Source organism: Mobula hypostoma, chromosome 8 (genome assembly GCF_963921235.1).
Source record: "Mobula hypostoma chromosome 8, sMobHyp1.1, whole genome shotgun sequence".
Lineage (NCBI taxonomy): Eukaryota > Metazoa > Chordata > Chondrichthyes > Myliobatiformes > Myliobatidae > Mobula > Mobula hypostoma.
Genome location: NC_086104.1, coordinates 104,763,838 through 104,782,704, shown reverse-complemented (window position 1 = coordinate 104,782,704; position 18,867 = coordinate 104,763,838). Strand labels below are relative to the sequence as shown.

Sequence of the window (18,867 nt, the reverse complement as noted above, 5' to 3'; positions counted from 1 at the left end):
GTAGTCCCAACACCAACCCCTATGGGATACCAATAGTCATTGGCAGCCAACCAGAAGAGACTCGCTTTATTCCCACTCTTTGCCTTCTGCCAGTCAGGCAATCTCCTATCCATAACCAGTATCTTTCCTGTAATACCACAGGTTGTCATCTTGTTCAGCAGCCTCTTGTGCGACCCCTTGTCAAAGGCCTTCCAGGACAGGTCATTCAATATCCTTATTTGGTTAGTAGGAGAGAAACCAAACATCACTCAAGGGTTACTACTCATGTCTGAGATCCACTATTCATAAGATCATAAAACGTATGAGTAGAATTAGACCAACAGGCCTACTGATTTGTGGTCATGGCTGACTTATTTTCCTTGCTACCCTTAACCCTTTAAAAATCAATAAATTATAAATCCCTCCCTTAAATATACTCAATGAGCTGGCCTCCACCACCCTCTGTGGCAACTAATTCCACAGATTCACCACCCTCTGGTTGAAGAAATCCTTCTTCGTTCAAGTTTTAAAGGGATGTCCCTTTATTTTGGACTCTCTGCCTGATGGAAACATCCTCTCCATATCCACTCTATCCAGGCCTTTCAGTATGTGGTAGGTTTCAATGAGGTCTTTCCTCATCTTGCAGAACTCCACCGAGTACAGAGCCAGAGACACCAAACACTTCGCATTCAGTCTGAAATATCAGTCATTCTGAACTGTGGGTTTTGAAAAAACAAACTTCATTAAACACTCATAGTTTGGTTTATTTAACACCGGCAGTAAAAGTAAAAATTGAAATTAAATAAATATGATGGGTACAAATAACACTTAATGTAACAGCACAAGTGTGGGAGAGCAATTGTACGTGCGAGTTAAAAACACATTTCATACCTACCCTTCAATGTATTCCCTTCACACAAGTGTACCATTAAGATAACATTGAGTACAAATCACATCTCCAACTCGAGAGTCACGCAACGCTGCTCTTATTGAGAGGGTTTTCAAATGGTGCCAGAGGATGCATCACAGCAAAGACAAGATATTACCAAAGATCCTTAAAGGGCAAATGTTACAAATCGATGGAAATGAATCAAGCTATTTACTCGAATGCATTTAAATAAGGATGCAATAAAGGCTTCACAACTCCATCTAATGCTCGCTCTTTGAATAACTGGGGAGGGATACAGTCCTCCTTCCACTGTCCTTAAACAGTGGTCTGCCACTTCTGACTTACAAATATCATTATCCAACTTTACAACATGGTAGTTTTCCAATCAATTTTACCTTGAACTTATTCGCAACACTTATGAAGCTCAGTTTTCCTGCTTTCTGTTTTGTGTCCTTTGTGTTGTTGGTTCCTTCAAAGAGCGTCCGGACAAAAGGGTCCTTTGATTCTGACACCAGGGATTCCAAGGACATGTGCAAGGCATCATTATTCTTTTCCACAAACTTGGTCTACCAGGGGGAAAGAAAAAAAACACAAAGTTCTTCACAGATTGAAGATTATCTCATCATACAAAAATAACACATAACCAGGAGTTGGCAGACTGTCAAGACATGATAGGTTAAGAAGTATAAAAGGAATTTTTGATTGGAGGGGGAGTCGTGTTCAGGGACCTCGGCCGCATCTGTGAAATGGATGAATACACAAATAGATGTGGGAAAGGAAGGGTGGTTTGAAGGGGAGAATTTAACTCCCATACAGATTGGGATAGATGGATTAATTTAGGTTATAGAGTAAGGAAATTTCTTGAGTGCATTCAGCCTAGTTCCTTGCAATAATGTGTCCTAGAGCTGAGAAAAAGAATACAGATTAGCTTCAATAGTGATTCAGATTTAGTCAGACGTTAACATTTGCTGAATAGAACATGTAGCCCAAGTAGATCTGGATCTGAAAGGGAGAAATACAAAAATGACTGCTGAAGTTCTGAATTTCAGCAAAGTAAATCGGACAAATCTATAAGTAGGTAAAATAAACTGAAATTCAGAAAATGCGACACAGAACCATTCTATTCCCTGGAGTAGCAAACACCCAACTTGTCAAAACAAAAATGCCACTAGCAAAAAAAAATAAGGGGAAGAGAACAGTGTAAAACAAATTGAACAAGTATCCAGAAGCAGGAGAATGCACATACTCCAGAGGCAGAATACGATGCAGAGAGAAATAAAACATATATTTCATTTGTTATGTGCCATGTCGGCCAAGTGAAAAGAGAGACACAGCGCTATAAAATAACACCTTCAAAGATTATCTGATCCTGAAGACAAGTAGGTCAGAAAACTGCAGGTACCTCAACTTCAATAATGTCCCATCCAGCACTATGCCTTTGAAATGTCACGTGGACATACCCTCCTTTCAAATGGAGTGGTGTGAGAAACCAATTAGACTAATGAATGCTGTCAAGAAAATACAGGCGTCTTTCACTGATGACGGAGACTGGAAGACTTGAAAATCTCACCTGATCAAGGGACAACCAGTATGGATTTGTAAAGGGTCCAATGAACCAAGTTTAATTTTTAAAAAGAGGTGACTGAAGAGCTGAAGAGAGAAATGTCTGTGGGTGTCATTTTCATACACTCACAAAGCACGTGATTAATCTGCTCATGGACTTGAAGGGGTTTCCATCGAGCCAGCTGGGCAATGGGTGGTGCACCATGGGACAACGGTGCTCTAAGCAGGGTTTCCTCCTGCTGACCGGGATTGGTCCATGGTATAGAAAATGTTGGGGAGCCCGGCACTAGTGGGATGTGATTAGTGGAACTGCACAGGGACCTGTCTCATTTGCTAACCACCTAGAAGATGAACAACTGCTTGTTGATCACACAAAGATGGCTGACATTGTAAGGAATGCTGGTGAACACATTAAAATGCAAGGCATCAACAGTTTAAAAATGGTGGCAAATGGATTTCAACATGCCTTGTGCAAGATCGTCTGTTTTGGACATAAACAAACTGAAAGATCAGATATATTCAGAGTCCAAAGAGAACTTTGGGTCTGTGTACATGGAAATTAATCAAAACTAATTCTAACTGAATTCTGACCTTCACAGCCAGAGAATGAGGATACAAATTGGGTAGAAGTTATGCTTGAGCTAAACAAATCACTTTATTAGGTACATCTATGTGTTAATGCAAACATTTAATCAGCCAATCACACGGCAGAAGCTCAATGCATAAAAGCATGCAGGCATGGTCAAGAGGTACAGTCGTTGCTCAGACCAAACATCAAAATGGGGAAGAAATGTGATCTAAGTGACTTGGATCATGGAATGAGATAAGGTGCCAGATGGGGTGGTTTGAGTATCTCAGAAACTGAGTTACAGAGAATGGTGCGAAAAGTGAAAAAACATCCAGTGAGTGGCAGTTCTGCAGGTGAAGCTGCCTTGTCAATGAGAGAGGTCAGAGGAGAATGGCCAGACTGGTTCAAGCTGACAGGAAGGTGAGAGTAACTCAAACAACTACACATTACAACGGTGGTGTGCAGAAGAGCATCTCTGAATGCACGTCGAATCTTGAAGTGGATGTATATATGTGCAGCGGTCACCATTAGGTACAGGAAATACCCAATAAGGTAGCCATTGAGTGTATATAATTTTTTATGTCCACTGCCGAACAAACACACAAGACTTGGAGTCAATCTTTCTTTCATATCTACAGATCTAAAGGATTGTCAAATGTAATTAATTCAAAGCTTACTGTTTCATAGCAGACTGCTCCAGCAAAGTGCCTGATGATAAACCCTTCGTCATCACGGATATTCCTATGAACCGTCAGTTTGGACTTTCTAGGAATCTGAGCAAAGAAGAGACGTGCTTTGGTTTACAAATATTACAACAGTAACATTCCAACATCCCTCGCCTCAGTTAAGTCACACCAAAGGATCCAATTCTTATCATTTAATGACATCCACACTACATTGTCAACCGGTTACCACCTAAAATTGCAATTCTAACACTGGTTACATTTTCTGAAGGACCTGTTTGCACTGAGTGTATTTGAATTTTCCTCTAATAACAACATACAAGATGAGTTCCCAGCAACACATCTGTGCCAGCGTGTCAAACCACAAGTCAATTTGATCATTTCTTGTATCAGTTGTAACTCACGGGTGTCAGGGAAGCGTAGTGATTAGTACGACGCTATCACACCTCAGCATGTCGGAGTTCAGAGCTCAGTTCCAACTGTGACTGTACATTCTTCCCGTGAGCGCGTGGGTTTCCTCCGGCTGCTCCAGATTCCTCCCACAGTCCAAAGACCTACCAATCCGTGGGTTAACTGGTCATTGGAAATTGCCCTGTGATTATGTGAGGGTTAACTGGGTGGGTTGCTGGGCAGTGTGGCTCGTTAGCCTTGAAGGAGCTGTTCCACAGTGCATCTCTAAATAAAATAACAGCCACTCGTTACAGTCTCAGGCTGGTTAAGGACTCGAGATCCTCCAGAGAACACAACGAAGACCTGAATGAATCCCACTCAACCTAATGCCCACACGAAATCATCACAACACTGGGATCTGCCGGCAGATTTGCCCGGGAGTGGGCAATCCCCAAGTAGAGCGACTGTGCAGTGTTCTACTCAACAGAGACCCTCTCAGGGACATGCAAAAGGTCCAGTTAACAAGGGATTTAGTTAGAGACATAAGAGACTTCAATTGCTGGAAGTCGGAGTGAGAAAACCTATTGGAGGAATCCAGTGTGTCGTGCTGCAGGGCTTCACTGACTGCACGGATCTCATTGAAACCCTAGATAGAGTGGACGGAGGAGTCCAGGACCAGAGGGAACAGCCTCAGAATGCAAGGATGCTCTTTTAAAACAGAGATGAAGAGGAATTTCTTTAGCCAGAGACCGGTGAATCTGTGGAATTTGTTGCCGCAGATGGCTGTGGAGGGCAAGTCATTTGGTATATTTAAAACGGAGGATGATAGATTCTTGATTGGTCAGGGCATGAAGGGATACAGGGAGAAAGCAGGAGACTGGGGCTAAGAGGGAAATGGATCAGCCATGGCTCGATGGGCCAAATGGCCTAATTCTGCTCCTACATCTTATGTTTCACCTGCTATAGTTCTTCAACGTTACTGAAAGAGCCAATCAGATGCGATGAGCAGTTACATAGGAGGATTACATTGCTTACTTGTACATTGCGTTTTATAGGATTGCTTTATATTTATTGTGGTTCTTAATTGTGTTTTTTTTACAATGGTGCATCGTATCCAGAGTAACAATCACTTCATTCTCCTTTACACTCATCTACTGAAGTATGACAATAAACCATCTTGAATCATGGATTTTGAACTTCACAAGCATAACATTTGAAGGGAAGCTGACAGCAGGCAAAGGCAAGGGAAATGGGACCTGTGTCACAGCAGTGGTCCCGTGCACTGTAGGAGACCCTTGGCAGTGTCAGTGTCCAGGAGAAGACTACACCACGCCAGAAGCAACGACTCAGTATACTGGAACAGTTGCCCCGTTATTACCGCCAAGCTGTCAAATTCCAACCTCACCACAGTCTGCTGAGCAACACTATGCACATTTCTGTTCAATTTATCTGTCATTTTATGCAGTTTAAATCATACTCAGTGTGGGCACAGTGTGCAATATTTGAATATATTCAGCAAAACCATGCTTTGCAAGAAAGCTGACAATAATAGTTACAGCAACACACATCAAAGTTGCTGGTGAACGCAGCAGGCCAGGCAGCATCTCTAGGAAGAGGTGCAGTCGACATTTCAGGCCAAGACCCTTCGTCAGGACTAACTGAAGGAAGAGTGAGTAAGGGATTTGAAAGTTGGAGGGGGAGGGGGAGATCCAAAATGATAGGAGAAGACAGGAGGGGGAGGGATGGAGTCAAGAGCTGGACAGGTGACAGGCAAAAGGGGATACAAGAGGATCATGGGACAGGAGGTCCGGGAAGAAAGACAAGGGGGGGGGTGACCCAGAGGATGGGCAAGGGGTACATTCAGAGGGACAGAGGGAGAAAAAGGAGAGTGAGAGAAAGAATGTGTGTATATAAATAAGTAACAGATGGGGTACGAGGGGGAGGTGGGGCATTAGCAGAAGTTAGAGAAGTCAATGTTCATGCCATCAGGTTGGAGGCTACCCAGACGGAATATAAGGTGTTGTTCCTCCAACCTGAGTGTGGCTTCATCTTTACAGTAGAGGAGGCCGTGGATAGATATGTCAGAATGGGAATGGGATGTGGAATTAAAATGTGTGGCCACTGGGAGATCCTGCTTTCTCTGGCGGACAGAGCGTAGGTGTTCAGTAAAGTGGTCTCCCAGTCTGCGTCGGGTCTCGCCAATATATAGAAGGCCACATCGGGAGCACCGGACGCAGTATATCACCCCAGCCGACTCACAGGTGAAGTGTTGCCTCACCTGGAAGGACTGTTTGGGGGCCTGAATGGTGGTAAGGGAGGAAGTGTAAGGGCATGTGTAGCACTTGTTCCTGTTGTTTGCGTTTTTAAAAATAATAGTTACACTGGGTTTAAGTTGGATGGCACGGTAGCATAGCGGTCAGCATAAATCTATTACAGCGCCAGTGACCCGGGTTCAATTCCTGCCACTGTCCGTAAGGAGTTTGTACATTCTCCCTGTGACTGCGTGGGTTTCCTCCGGGTGCTCTGGTTTCCACCCACAGTCCAAAGACGTACCAGCTGGTAGTTAATTGGTCACTTGGGCGTAACTGGGTGGTACAGGCTAGTTGAGCCAGAAGGACCTGTTACTGTGCTGTATCTCTAAATAAAATAAATTAATTAACTAACTCATTATTCGCAATTCACCTTACTTTGCCACTCCAGTCTGGAAGACGAGGACTCAAAGACATTGATCAGTTGGATTTTTTTTTCATTATAAACAAACGTGACACTGAGAAGTCGTCATTCTGCTTTACCCAAAGTTGCCAAGATTACCCCCTGTCCTCGCAGAGCTCTTTGCAGGAAAACCTGAGTGAGCAGCGATCAGGGCCCGCAGCTGCAGATGAGTTAAGCTCTGCATTACTCCGCAACCCCGAGACAAACTCATGCACAGATCAAGAAAGGTGTGTTTGAGAAAGAAAGCCCCAGCATACAGTGCAGAGGCGAGTGCTAGAAGGGAGCCCGACTCCAGGATTGACTGCACATCTACTGCTGAAACTCACCGTGAGCCTGAAATGATCCTTGTGCTTCTGGTGAACGGCAGAAGTAAAATGCTGGTCACTCGTTTGAGGTAGGCGGTTTTCTTCATCCAGGATGTCCAGAATCCCCACTAATTTAGCTTCTATCAAATCTAGTCATTGGCACAACAGAAAACAAACTTGTAAATGGAATAGTTAAGTTCATGATGTAACAGCGGTTGGCAGATTTCAGAGTGAATGCTGGAAAGCTGCATCGTTGGGCAATGCTCTACATTGTGTTTACTCCCTCTCACATTGTAACCAACACTTCCCCACCCCTGCATCTTTCCCCAATGCCAGGCACCCTGCATTGTTATTCAACCATAGCTAGGTACACGGCTAAATGAAACAACGTTCCTCAGGGACACAGTAAATATATCACATACAGCCCTTAAAAGTATATTAACATGATAACACTAGCAGATAAAAAAAAGTATTCTGTGGATATACAAGTTGACATAGTTAAATATACAAAAGTATGTTGCCACTGGTGATGTCATAAGTAATGTGTACTGGGTGGTAGCAGGGAGATCAGAAGTTTCACAGCCTCAGCATCTTCATTGCTGACCCTCACTCTCAGTGGCCAAGCAGATGAGACAATGCCATTGCGAACTGTTAAAATCACCAACCAGCCGGTCCGATAACATAAAATAAATTCACAAGTTCAAGTTTAAATCTCCTCCTCACCTTGCTGGGAGCTTGCAGCACTTTAGGTGTGACAAGCACAAGACAAGGGTTTCAGCCGGGTAGCTGGACCAGATTACAGGGCAGGCAGGGGCTGGGAGGCCGGGGGAAGTGATAGAGACGTCAGGGAAGTCTGGAGATGGGGATATGGGATGGGAGGGGTGGTGCAGGATGAAGGAGGACAGTAACAGTGACTGTGCCTTCCTTTTCAGTTTGAGCTACAGAGCGTTTCGACCCAGAGCCAGCCAGCTTGGAAACAGGCTCTGCAGCACAACCGGAGCACGCTGATGAAGATGCCCCATTAGCCACACCCTTCTAAACCTGTCCTATCCATGTTCCTGTCCACCTGCCAACCACGTCCCCTGGCAGCTGACTCCACACAGACACCACCTTTATGTAAAAAGGTTGCCCCTCAAGTTCCTCTTAAATCTTTCACCTCCCACCTTAACCCTATGACACTACTTCAACACAGATTGTCCATTCACCCTGTGCTTCTCATGGTTTATGTTTTCACACCTCTCTAACAGCACTTCTCAGTTTCCCAAGCTCCAAGGAAAAGAGGCCTACCCTGTCTGACCTTTCCCTCTAACTCAGTCCTTCAAGTCCTGGCAACATCTTTTCTGCACTCTTTTCCAGTTTAATAATAATTTTCCTATAACAGGGCTACCAAACCTCAAGACAGTTCTCCAAGTGCAGCTTCACCATCAGCACCATTAGCTCCCAATTTTTCATACTTGATGGCCTGACTGATAAAGGCAAGTAGGCCAAAACAACACTCTCAAAATGCTGGAGGAACTCAGTAGATCAGGCAGCATCTATGGAAAAGAGTAAACTGTTGACGTTTTGGGCTGACATGCTCCTTCAGGACTGAGGAAGGCGCCTGAATAAGAAGGTGGAGGGGAAGGGGAATGAGGCTAGCTGGAAGATGACAGGTGAAGCCAGGTGGTGGGAAAGGTCAAGGGCCGGAGAAGGAAGAATCTGACTGGAGAGGACAGTGGACAACAGGAGAACGGGAAGGAGGAGGGGACCAGCTGGAAGTAATATGCAGTTGAGAATGTCAGAGTGGGGAACTGAGGAAGGGGTGTGCTAAAAGCCTTCTTCACCAACCTGTCTACCTGTGATTCCACTTTCACAGAGCCCAACACCTGTACCCCAAGGTCTTTCTGCTCTACAACACTCTCCAAAGCCTACCATTTACAGTGAAAGACCTGAAGCGACTTGGGCAGCACTGTAGTGAAGCGGGTAGCACAACGCCTCACAGAGTCAGTGATCAGGGTTCAGTTTCAGTGTCTGTGAGGAGCTTGTACGGTCTCCCCGTGACCGTGTGGGTTTCCTCCCAGTTATCCGGCTTCCTTCCACATTCCAAGGATGTACGGTTTAGGGAGAGTACATTGTGGGCATGCTCTGTTGGCGCTGGAAGTGCAGTGATACTTGTGGGCTGCCCCCAGAATTTACTCAGACTGCGTTGGTCGATGATGAAAAGAATACACTTCACTGTGCGTTTTCATGTACATGACTAATCAAGCTAATCTTAAAACCTTAAGCTTTTTTAAGATCTTACAATCTTAAAAACTAGGGATGGTTACGCCTTTGGAAATCAATACCATAAATACTGAGCGGCACACTAACATAGCAGTTAACACAACGCTTTACAGTGTCAGTTCAATTCCCGCCACTGCCTGTAAGGAGTTCGTACGTTCTCCCCGTGACTGTGTGGGTTTCCTCCAGGAGCTCCGGTTTCCTCTCACAGTCCAAAGATGTACTCACAAAATACTCTGCAGATGCTGGGGTTAAAGCAATACTCAACACGCTGGAGGAACTCAGCAGGTCGGGCAGCATCCATGGAAACAATCAGGCAACGTTTCGGGCCGGAACCCTTCATCAGGACTGTAGAGGGAAGGGGCAGAGGCCCTATAAAGAAGGTGGGAGGAGGGTGGGAAGGAGAAGGCTGGTAGGTTCCAGGTGAAAAACCAGTAAGGGGAAAGATAAAGGGGTGGGGGAGGGGAAGCAGGACAGTCTATCCACTGACATCTTCTACAAGCCCACTGACTCTCATAACTACCTCGACTATACCTCTTCCTACCCTGTCATATGCAAAAATGTCATTCCCTATTCCCAGTTCCTCCGTCTCCGCCACATCTGCTCCGAGGATGAGGTTTTCCGTTCCAGGACATCTCAAATGTCCTCTTTCTTTAAGGATCATGGTTTCCCTTTTGCTGTTATCAATGATGCTCTCACACACATCTCCTCCATTTCCCGCACTTCGGCCCTCACCCCATCCTCCCGTCACCACAACAGGGACAGAGTTCCCCTTGTCCTCACCTACCACCCCACCAGCCTCCTGATCCAGCACATTATCCTTCGCAACTTCCGCCACCTTCAACAGGACCCCACCACTAAGCACACCTTTCCTTCTCTACCCCTCTCCGCTTTCCCTCTGCGACTCCCTGATCCACACGTCCCTCCCCACGGATCTCCCACCCAGCACTTATCCCTGTAAGCGCAAGTGCTACACCTATCCCTACACCTCCTCTCTTGCCACCATTCAGGGCCCCAAACAGTCCTTCCAGGTGAGGCAACACTTCACCTGTGAGTCTGTTGGGGTCATCTATTGCATCCGGTACTCCCGGTGCGGCCTCCTCTACATCAGTGAAACCCGACGCAGATTGGGAGACCGATTCGTCGAGCACCTCCGCTCCGTCCACCACAACAGACAGGATCTCCTGGTAGCCACCCACTTCAACTCTGCTTCCCACTCCCATTCAGATATGTCCATACATGGCCTCCTCTACTGCCATGATGAGGCTAAACTCAGGTTGGAGGAGTAACACCTCATATACCGTCTAGGTAGTCTCCAGCCCCTTGGTATGAACATAGAATTCTCCAACTTCCAGTAATTCCCTCCCCCTCCCTTCCTCTATCCCTATGTCACTCTGCCCCCTCTCCCAGCTGCCTACCATCTCCCTCATGGTTCCACCTCCTTCTACTACCCATTGTGTTTTCCCTTATTCCTTCTTCACCTTTCCTGCCTATCACCTCCCTGCTTCCCCTCCCCCACCCCTTTATCTTTCCCCTTACTGGTTTTTCACCTGGAACCTACCAGCCTTCTCCTTCCCACCCTCCCCCCACCTTCTTTATAGGGCCTCTGCCCCTTCCCTCTTCAGTCCTGACAAAGGGTTCCGGCCCAAAACGTCGACTGATTGTTTCCACGGATGCTGCCCGACCTGCTGAGTTCCTCCAGCATGTTGTGAGTGTTCCAAAGATGTACTGGTTGGTAGGTTAATTGTTCATTGTAAATTCGGCTGGGGTTAATTCGGGGCTTGCTGGACAGTGTGGCTCGAAGGGCTGGAACAGCCCATTCCGTGATGTACCTCAATCAATCAATAAATGAATAAAATCAATCAAGAAATGGGAGACACTAAATGAAGTCACTGGGATTCTCACATACACAAGAGTAGATGAATAAAGTGATCCAATCCAGTTGTCAGAAGGCATAGGCTGTTGATGAGTTTACACAAGGGAAAACATTTTTCCCAGCATGGTCCAGATGAGCAAGGTGCTGCTGGGATAATCGTGGTGAAGCGCAAGGTGGGAAGGAGTAGGGAACCCTGGATGATGAGGAACATCAAGGCCCTGGCAAGAAAAACAATGAGGCATGGGTCAGGTACAGACAGGCATCTCCGGAGTATTGGGGCGTACTCAAGAAGGAAATTGGGAGAGCAAAAGGAGGACATGAGATAACTTTAGCAGAGAAGATTGAGGAAAATCCAGAGATCTTACAAGTATTGATAAGAGAAAAAGACCAACTAGAGAGAGAATAGGGCCCCTTCAAGACCAAAGGAAACACCTTTGGGTGGAGTTGCAGGAGATGGGCAAGGTTCATAATGAACATTTTTCCATGGAGAAAGACACGAAGACTTTTGAATGAGGAAAAGTAATTGGGGTGGTTTTTGGGATGGTCTGCATTACAGTAAAGGTGTTGCAGGATTTCTTGAAAAGGTATGATGGTGGACAAATCTCCAGGGTCAGTGCCCATGAAAAGTATTCACCCCCACATCCTCCCTTGGAAGTTGTCATGTTACAACATTGACTCACAGCGGATTTAATTTGGCTTTTTTTTTACACTGATCAACAGAAAAAGACACTTTCATGTCAAAGTGAAAACTACCAAGTGATCTAAATTAATTACAAATATAAAACAAGAATAACTGATTGCACAAAGTATTCACCCCCTTCAAGTCAGTATTTAGTAGATGCACCTTTGGCAGCAACTACAGCCTTGAGTCTGTGTGGATAGGTGTCTATCAGCTTTGCACATCTGGACACTGCAATTTTTCCCCACTCTTTACAAAGCTGCTCAAGCTCTGTCAGATTGCATGGGGATTGTGAGTGAACAGCCCTTTTCAAGTCCAGCCACAAATTCTCAATTGGATTAAGGTCTGGACTCTGACTTGGACACTCCAGGACATTAACTTTGTTGTTCTTAAGCCATTCCTGTGTAGCTTTGGCTTTATGCCTGGGATCACAAGATCACAAGACAAAGGAGCAGAAGTAGGCCATTCGGCCCATCGAGTCTGCTCCGCCACTCCACCATGAGCTAAACTATTCTCCCATCTAGTTCCAATTTCTGATTTTTTTCCCCATATCCCTTGATACCCTGACTAATTAGATACCTAGCAATCTCCTCGTTAAACACCCTCAATGATCCGGTCTCCACAGCTGTATGTGGCAACGTATTAAATAAATCCATGACCCTCTGGCTAAAAAAATTTCTCCTCATCTGTTTTAAATGGGTACCCTCTAATTCTAAGACTGTGGCCTCTTGTACTGGACTCACTCACCAAGGGAAACAGCCTTTCCACATTTACCCTGTCCAACCCTTTAAACATTCGAAATGTTTCTATGAGATGCCCTCTCATTCTTCTGTACTCTAATGAATACAGTCCAAGAGCTGACAAATGCTCCTCATATGTTAGCCCCTGCATTCCAGGAGTCATCTTCGTAAATCTTCTCTGAACTCTCTCCAACATCAGTACATCCCTTCTAAGGGGCCCAAAACTGCACACAGTATTCCAAAAGAGGTCTCACCAGTGCTCCATAAAGCCTCATCAACACCTCCTTACTCTTATACACTATTCCTCTTGAAATGAATGCCAACATAGCATCCGCTTTCCTTACCGCCGATCCAACCTGCTGGTTAACCTTGGCTTCCTCTATACCCACAACGGACAAAGTCCTCAGCATACCTTAACTGTTTTCCTCACTCCTCTACTCCTGGTCCTCAGCTTCTACCCCACCAGTCACCACATTCGTTGAATCACTTCTACAAGTCGGTCCCATTGGAACTGACAGGGAATGGATGGCCTGTAAATGCGGTGGAATCAGGTTTCACTGTGATCTTCAATAGCTGAATGCAGAAAGACAGTGAAGAATGTGGAAGACCAGGGATCACGTGAGTGGGTCAATTCTACATTGTCATCGCAGAGAGCACCCTCACATCAGCCATTACTGTCTGGTTCAGTGCACAATCCTCTCCCTATATACCAAAAGTACAGTGCACTTGTCCGCTCAGCAGAAAAGGCCACTGGCTGCAGTCTACCAGCACTGCAGAACTTGTGTGTGTCCAGGACAAAAAAGCAGGCAGGAAAAAAAAAATCACTATTCACCCAGCAAATTGCCTTTTCCAAAAGCTCCCTTCTGGAAAGCACTATAGGGCTACTGAAACAATAAACTCCACGCCATCTTAAAAGTTCCTTCCTGAAGGTGGTTAATCTGATCAACCATTCCAGTTAACCTCCCCCACACCCCCCTCTATTACCCCACTTATGCACTGCACTGTGAACCACTTTTATAATTGTAAATACAAGCTGGCATTGATGTACATATTTATGCATATTTCATTCCATATCTGTGCTTCAATCTCTAACTTAATAGGCATCCGTTGGTCTCGTGAGACCATCGATTTGCACCTTGGAAGGTTTCCAGGGCGCAGGCCTAGGCAAGGTTGTATGGAAGACCAGCAGTTGTCCATGCTGCAAGTCTCCCCTCTCCACGCCACCGATGTTGTCCAAGGGAAGGGCACTAGGGCTGATATAGCTTGGCACCAGTGTCGTCGCAGAGCAATGTATGGTTAAGTGCCTTGCTCAAGGACACAACACGCTGCCTCAGCTGAGGCTCGAACTAGCGACCGTCAGGTCACTAGACCAACGCCTTAACCACTTGGCCAGGCACCAACACTTCAACCCCTAATCCTTTTTTTTAAAAATTTAATGCCTTATTCTTTCTAATTGTTGAATATTGTTGTTTTCTGTCACATGACGCATCCTGACCAACACACCACAGCCATCAAGTGAACAAGAGAAAATCTGGGTCCTACTGAAGGGTCTCGGCCTGAAACATCGATTGCCTACTCTTTTCTACAGATGCTGAGTTCCTCCAGCATTTTGTGTGCATTGCACAGCTAATACATATGTATACGGTCAATAAAGTGGATCCTTGAGAAAGGACCTTGGGATGGAAATAGTGAGTTACTTTGGTAGAAAGCTGGCACAAACATGAAGGACCCATTGGCCTCTTTCTGACTAGGAAGCCTTCTACGATCCAACCTGAAAACTAAGCTGCATTTAAAACAGACGTGCACCCAGAGGCTAACAGAGAGATTGACCTGGGGATTCAGATTCAGCAATGACACAGTGAACTCTGTTATAGCAGTGAGCACACCACTTCACTGACTACAAAGTGCTCCGGGATGACCTTTAGTCCCCAGTGTTGCACAAGCACAAGTCACTCCTTCCTGAACACAAGAGATTCTGCAAATGCTGGAAATCCAGAGTAACAGGCAAAAAACGCTGCAGGAATTCAGCAGGTCAGGCAACTAGGGAAAGGACTAAAGAGTTCAGCCCAAAACTCTCCATCGGGCTAATAGGAGGTAGAAATGAGCAGGGAACCATGAGGTTGGTGGCAGTGGATGGGAGGTCTCCAGAGTTGAGGTCGGTGAGACAGTAGCCCGATGGTCTGGAGTGGGCTCCTCTTCAGGGAGTAAATAAGAGAGCTGTAGCCTGGCCTCAGCAAGGCACACCACACTGCAACAGTATTGCCACGTCTGCGGGTTTGATGGCGAGGCCGAGGCTGGTGCAGAGAGAGCGGAGAGCAGTGTGTTCAGAGGGGGGAAGGTCCGAATCGGACAGAGGACTGCTGAAGTCAATGCGGTTGATATCTCTTTGGCAATTAGATATTTAAAGGTCTAAAGCAGGCAGAAAACCAGAGTGGGGCATCCAAGAGGAGGAAAAGGAACTGGGGGGGGGGCACCGAGACGACGGGGCGGGGGCGGGGGCAGAACCATTGGCGTGCCATGGGGAATCCTCACCAAAGTAGTAGGCTCAGAAACAAAGGCCACAGAAATAGAGTTTGGCGTTGCGGCGGGCACCAGCACAGGGGGAAAATGGTAAGCCCCTCGCCAACTACAGAACGTTCCGCCTTAGGGAGGGGAAGGTCGAAGGGGATGGTGCAGACACAGCAGGGATTAGAGCCGGGGTCAGGGGAGGGAAGAGACCCTGATGAAGGGTCCCAGTCTGAAACATCAGCTCTTTATTTCTTTCCACAGATGCTGCCTGACCTGCGGAGTTCCTCCAGCATTTTTAGAGTGTTCATCCCTTCCTGAATGTAATTCGGATTCTAATTTTTCTAGATCTTGTTTTAGTTACAAAACTGTCACCAATACATCCAAAGTATGCAACAGAAACAAGCTAGAATAGAACTAGCTTTGCAACCCAGGTTAACTTGGTACGTACCAATGCAGTCTTGATTGTCAACATAGTGCACTTCGTTCACACCAAGCCCTTCTTTCTGATACAGCTCTTGTTCCTGCAAGTGAAGCAGTCATATCAGTGTTACCTGATCTGAAAACACCACTGTCTAGAACACACAAAACCTTTTATCTTCATATCACCAACAGTAGGGGCGTCACAGTAGAGTGGCCATTAGGACAATGTTATTACAACTCAGGGCACGGAGTCAGAAGTTCAGTTCCAGCATCCTCTGAAAAGAGTTTGTACGTCCTCCCCGTGGAATGTGTGTTTTCTCCGGGATTCTGGTTTCCTCCCACAGTCCAAAGACATGCCGGTTAGTAGGTTATTGATCATTGCAAATTGATCTGCAATTAGGCTAGGGTTAAACTGGGGGGTTGCTAAGTGGCGCAGTTCCATGGTGTATCTCCAAATGAAATAAAAAATAAAATTAACAGGGGAATTGCTGACATGAAAATTTGAGTTTGCTTCTAGTGATAAACTTTCATTTTAATGTAGAAAACCTAATGGGGAGGAGGGGTGAGGGGGTTGAGAGGTGCAAGGAGGGAGATGCAGGAGAGGAGGAAGGGGAAGGGAGAGAAAGGGATGGGGATGTGGAGATAGAAGAGGAAGGCGAGAGAAAGCCTGAGGGTGAGGTGGGAAGGGGAGGGGGAGGCAGAGGGAAGGTGGGAGTGGGGTGGGGGACGGGGGAGATGCGAGTGTAACGTGAATACTGCATTGTTCATCCCCACCCCTCTCCAACTCAATGCCAGCAGCTGAGGAGGCTCTGAGATGAGAGCCTGGATGGATTGCTGGATAGGATGGCCATTGCTGACACAGCTACCTGGTCCAACAGGCATCATCTTCCCACCAGCCTCAACAGGCAGAGCCTCGAGGAGGAGGTTCATGACTACCACTGGGGAGGAGGTACAGGGGCCTAAAGACCGGATGGATTGTTGGACAGCATGGCCATTGCTGACAGAGCTACCTGACCCAACAAGGTCTTCCCACCAGCTTCGACATGGAGGAGGCACCCATCAGTACAGACACATGTGTTCCAGGATGACCACTTCTAATGACCACCATTGGGGAGGAGGTACAGGAGCCTAAAGACCCTCATTCAGCAACTCAGGAACAGCGTTTTCCTCTGCAGCATCAGATTCCGAGTGTCCATGAGCATTACCTCATTATTCCCTTTGCACTTTTTGCTTAATTGCTAATTTAAAGTAATTTTATGTTTGTGCTGCACCATACCAGAGTCCAATGATTTTTGAAAGATCATTACTAATGCCTCCATAATCTCTAGCACTATCTCTTTCAGAACCCTAGGGTGCAGTTCATCTGGTCCAGGTGACTTGTGTACCCATAGGTCTTTCAGCTTTTTGAGCACCTTCTCCCTTGTAATAGTAACTACACTTTCCTCTTTTCCCTCACACCCTTCAACATCTGGCACACTGCTAGTGTCTTCCACAGTGAAGATTGATGCAAAATACTCATTTAGTTCATGTCATCTCCTTGTCCCCCCATTATTATTTCTCCTGCCTCATTTTCTAGCAGTCCTATCCACTCTCATCTCTCTTTTACTTTTTACATACTTGGGAAAAGCTTTTACTATCCACTTTGACATTGTTTGCTAGCTTGCTTTCATATTTCATCTTTTCCCTCCTAATGATTTTTTTCTTGTTCTCTGTAAAGTTTTAAAAGCTTCCCAATCCTCTATCTTTCCACTAATTTTTTGCTTTGTTGTATGCCCTCTCTTTTGTGTTTATATTAGCTTTGACTTCCCATGTCAGCACAGTTACACTGTTTTGCCATTTGAGTATTTCTTTGTTTTTAGAACACATCTATCCTATACCTTCCTCATTTTTCCCAGAAATTTACGCCATTGCTGCTCTGCTGTCATCCCTGCCAGCAGCTCCTTCCAATTTACTTTGGCCAACTCCTCTCTCGTACCACTGTAACTTCCTTTACTCCACTGAAATACTGCTACGTCAGACTTTACTTTCTTCCTATCAAATTTCAAGTTGAACTCAGTCATATTGTGATCACCGCCTTCTAAGGGTTCTATTACCTTAAGCTCCCTAATCTTTTCCGGTTCATTACATAACACCCAATCCAGTATTGTTGATCCCCAAGTAGGCTCAAAGACAAACTGCTCTAAAAAGCCATCTCGTAGGCATTCCACAAACTCACCCGCTTGAGATCCATTTCTAACACACTATAACACCTTCTTAACCACTCTGTCAACTGCACAGCAGTTCTGAGGGATCAATGGCCTTGGACCTCAAGATCCCTCTGTTCCTCTCATTTCTATGAATCTTGTCACTAACCCTGCAATCTGCCATCAAGTTCGACCTTCCAAAGTGTATCGCTTCACACTTTTCTGTATTGAACTCTGTCATCTCTCAGCCCAGTTCTGCATCCCATCCATGTCCCATTATAATCTACGACAACCTTTCTACACTATCCACAACTCCACCAAACTTCATGTCACCAGCAAACTTACTAACCATCTAAGTCATTAATAAAAATCACAAAGAGCAGGGGTCCCATTTGTCACCAAGCATCACTCAAAAACAATAAACTATATATTCTTCATCGTTGTGGAGTGTATCTGATGTTATCAAAGGATCACCAGTAGTTCCCAGCAGTGATTTAATGTCCCTATCTGAGTAAATTTGATTTTGTGCACCTCTAAAATTGTCACTAGGAGTGCTGCCAACCACTTACTGATTTGTGCAAATCATCCAACCTGATATAACCAACGAGAAAGATAAATGTCGAATACTCAATCACAAAAAACATGACTGCCTTCAAGAACTTTGATCAATCACATCAGTACAAAATTATCAAACATCCTCAGCTTTAGCTGCATGAGTAAACCTGCTCATTCTGGCAAACAGTCAAATGTCCTGTGTGCAGTCCTGAAGTATAAACGGTTATTCTTCACTGTCACATTATTGCACACGTCCCTACCAATGTGCCGTCATCATAAACTCTGACTGCATTGCTATGGCATTTGCTTGTGGAAACTCATCCCGTGGCTGTGTAGTCTGACCACCCAGTGCATGGACTCAAGGGCCAAGGATCAACTTTATTCACCTTATACATTTACATGTTTTAGAAATTTGCTGCAGTGTGCTGGTCAGGGTGTAAAATGCAACAAAACACATTTGGCCTCCTCTACTGTAAAGATGAAGCCACACTCAGGTTGGAGGAACAACACCTTATATTCCGTCTGGGTAGCCTCCAACCTGATGGCATGAACATTGAC

At 45.6% G+C, this 18,867-nt stretch overlaps 1 protein-coding gene across 4 annotated transcripts in view; it reads right to left on the bottom strand.

Moving 5' to 3' along the window:
- The window catches only part of LOC134350815 (unconventional myosin-VI), a 281,728-nt gene that overhangs the window by 61,476 nt on the left and 201,385 nt on the right, over positions 1–18,867 (bottom strand). For all 4 annotated transcript variants that reach the window (XM_063056533.1, XM_063056536.1, XM_063056534.1 and 1 more), the window contains 4 exons: positions 15,600–15,672; positions 7,111–7,238; positions 3,677–3,772; positions 1,264–1,434 (listed from right to left, as the gene is read on the bottom strand). In XM_063056533.1, the coding sequence (XP_062912603.1) occupies positions 1,264–1,434; positions 3,677–3,772; positions 7,111–7,238; positions 15,600–15,672 (468 nt within the window). The remainder of the gene's footprint in view (positions 1–1,263; positions 1,435–3,676; positions 3,773–7,110; positions 7,239–15,599; positions 15,673–18,867) is intronic.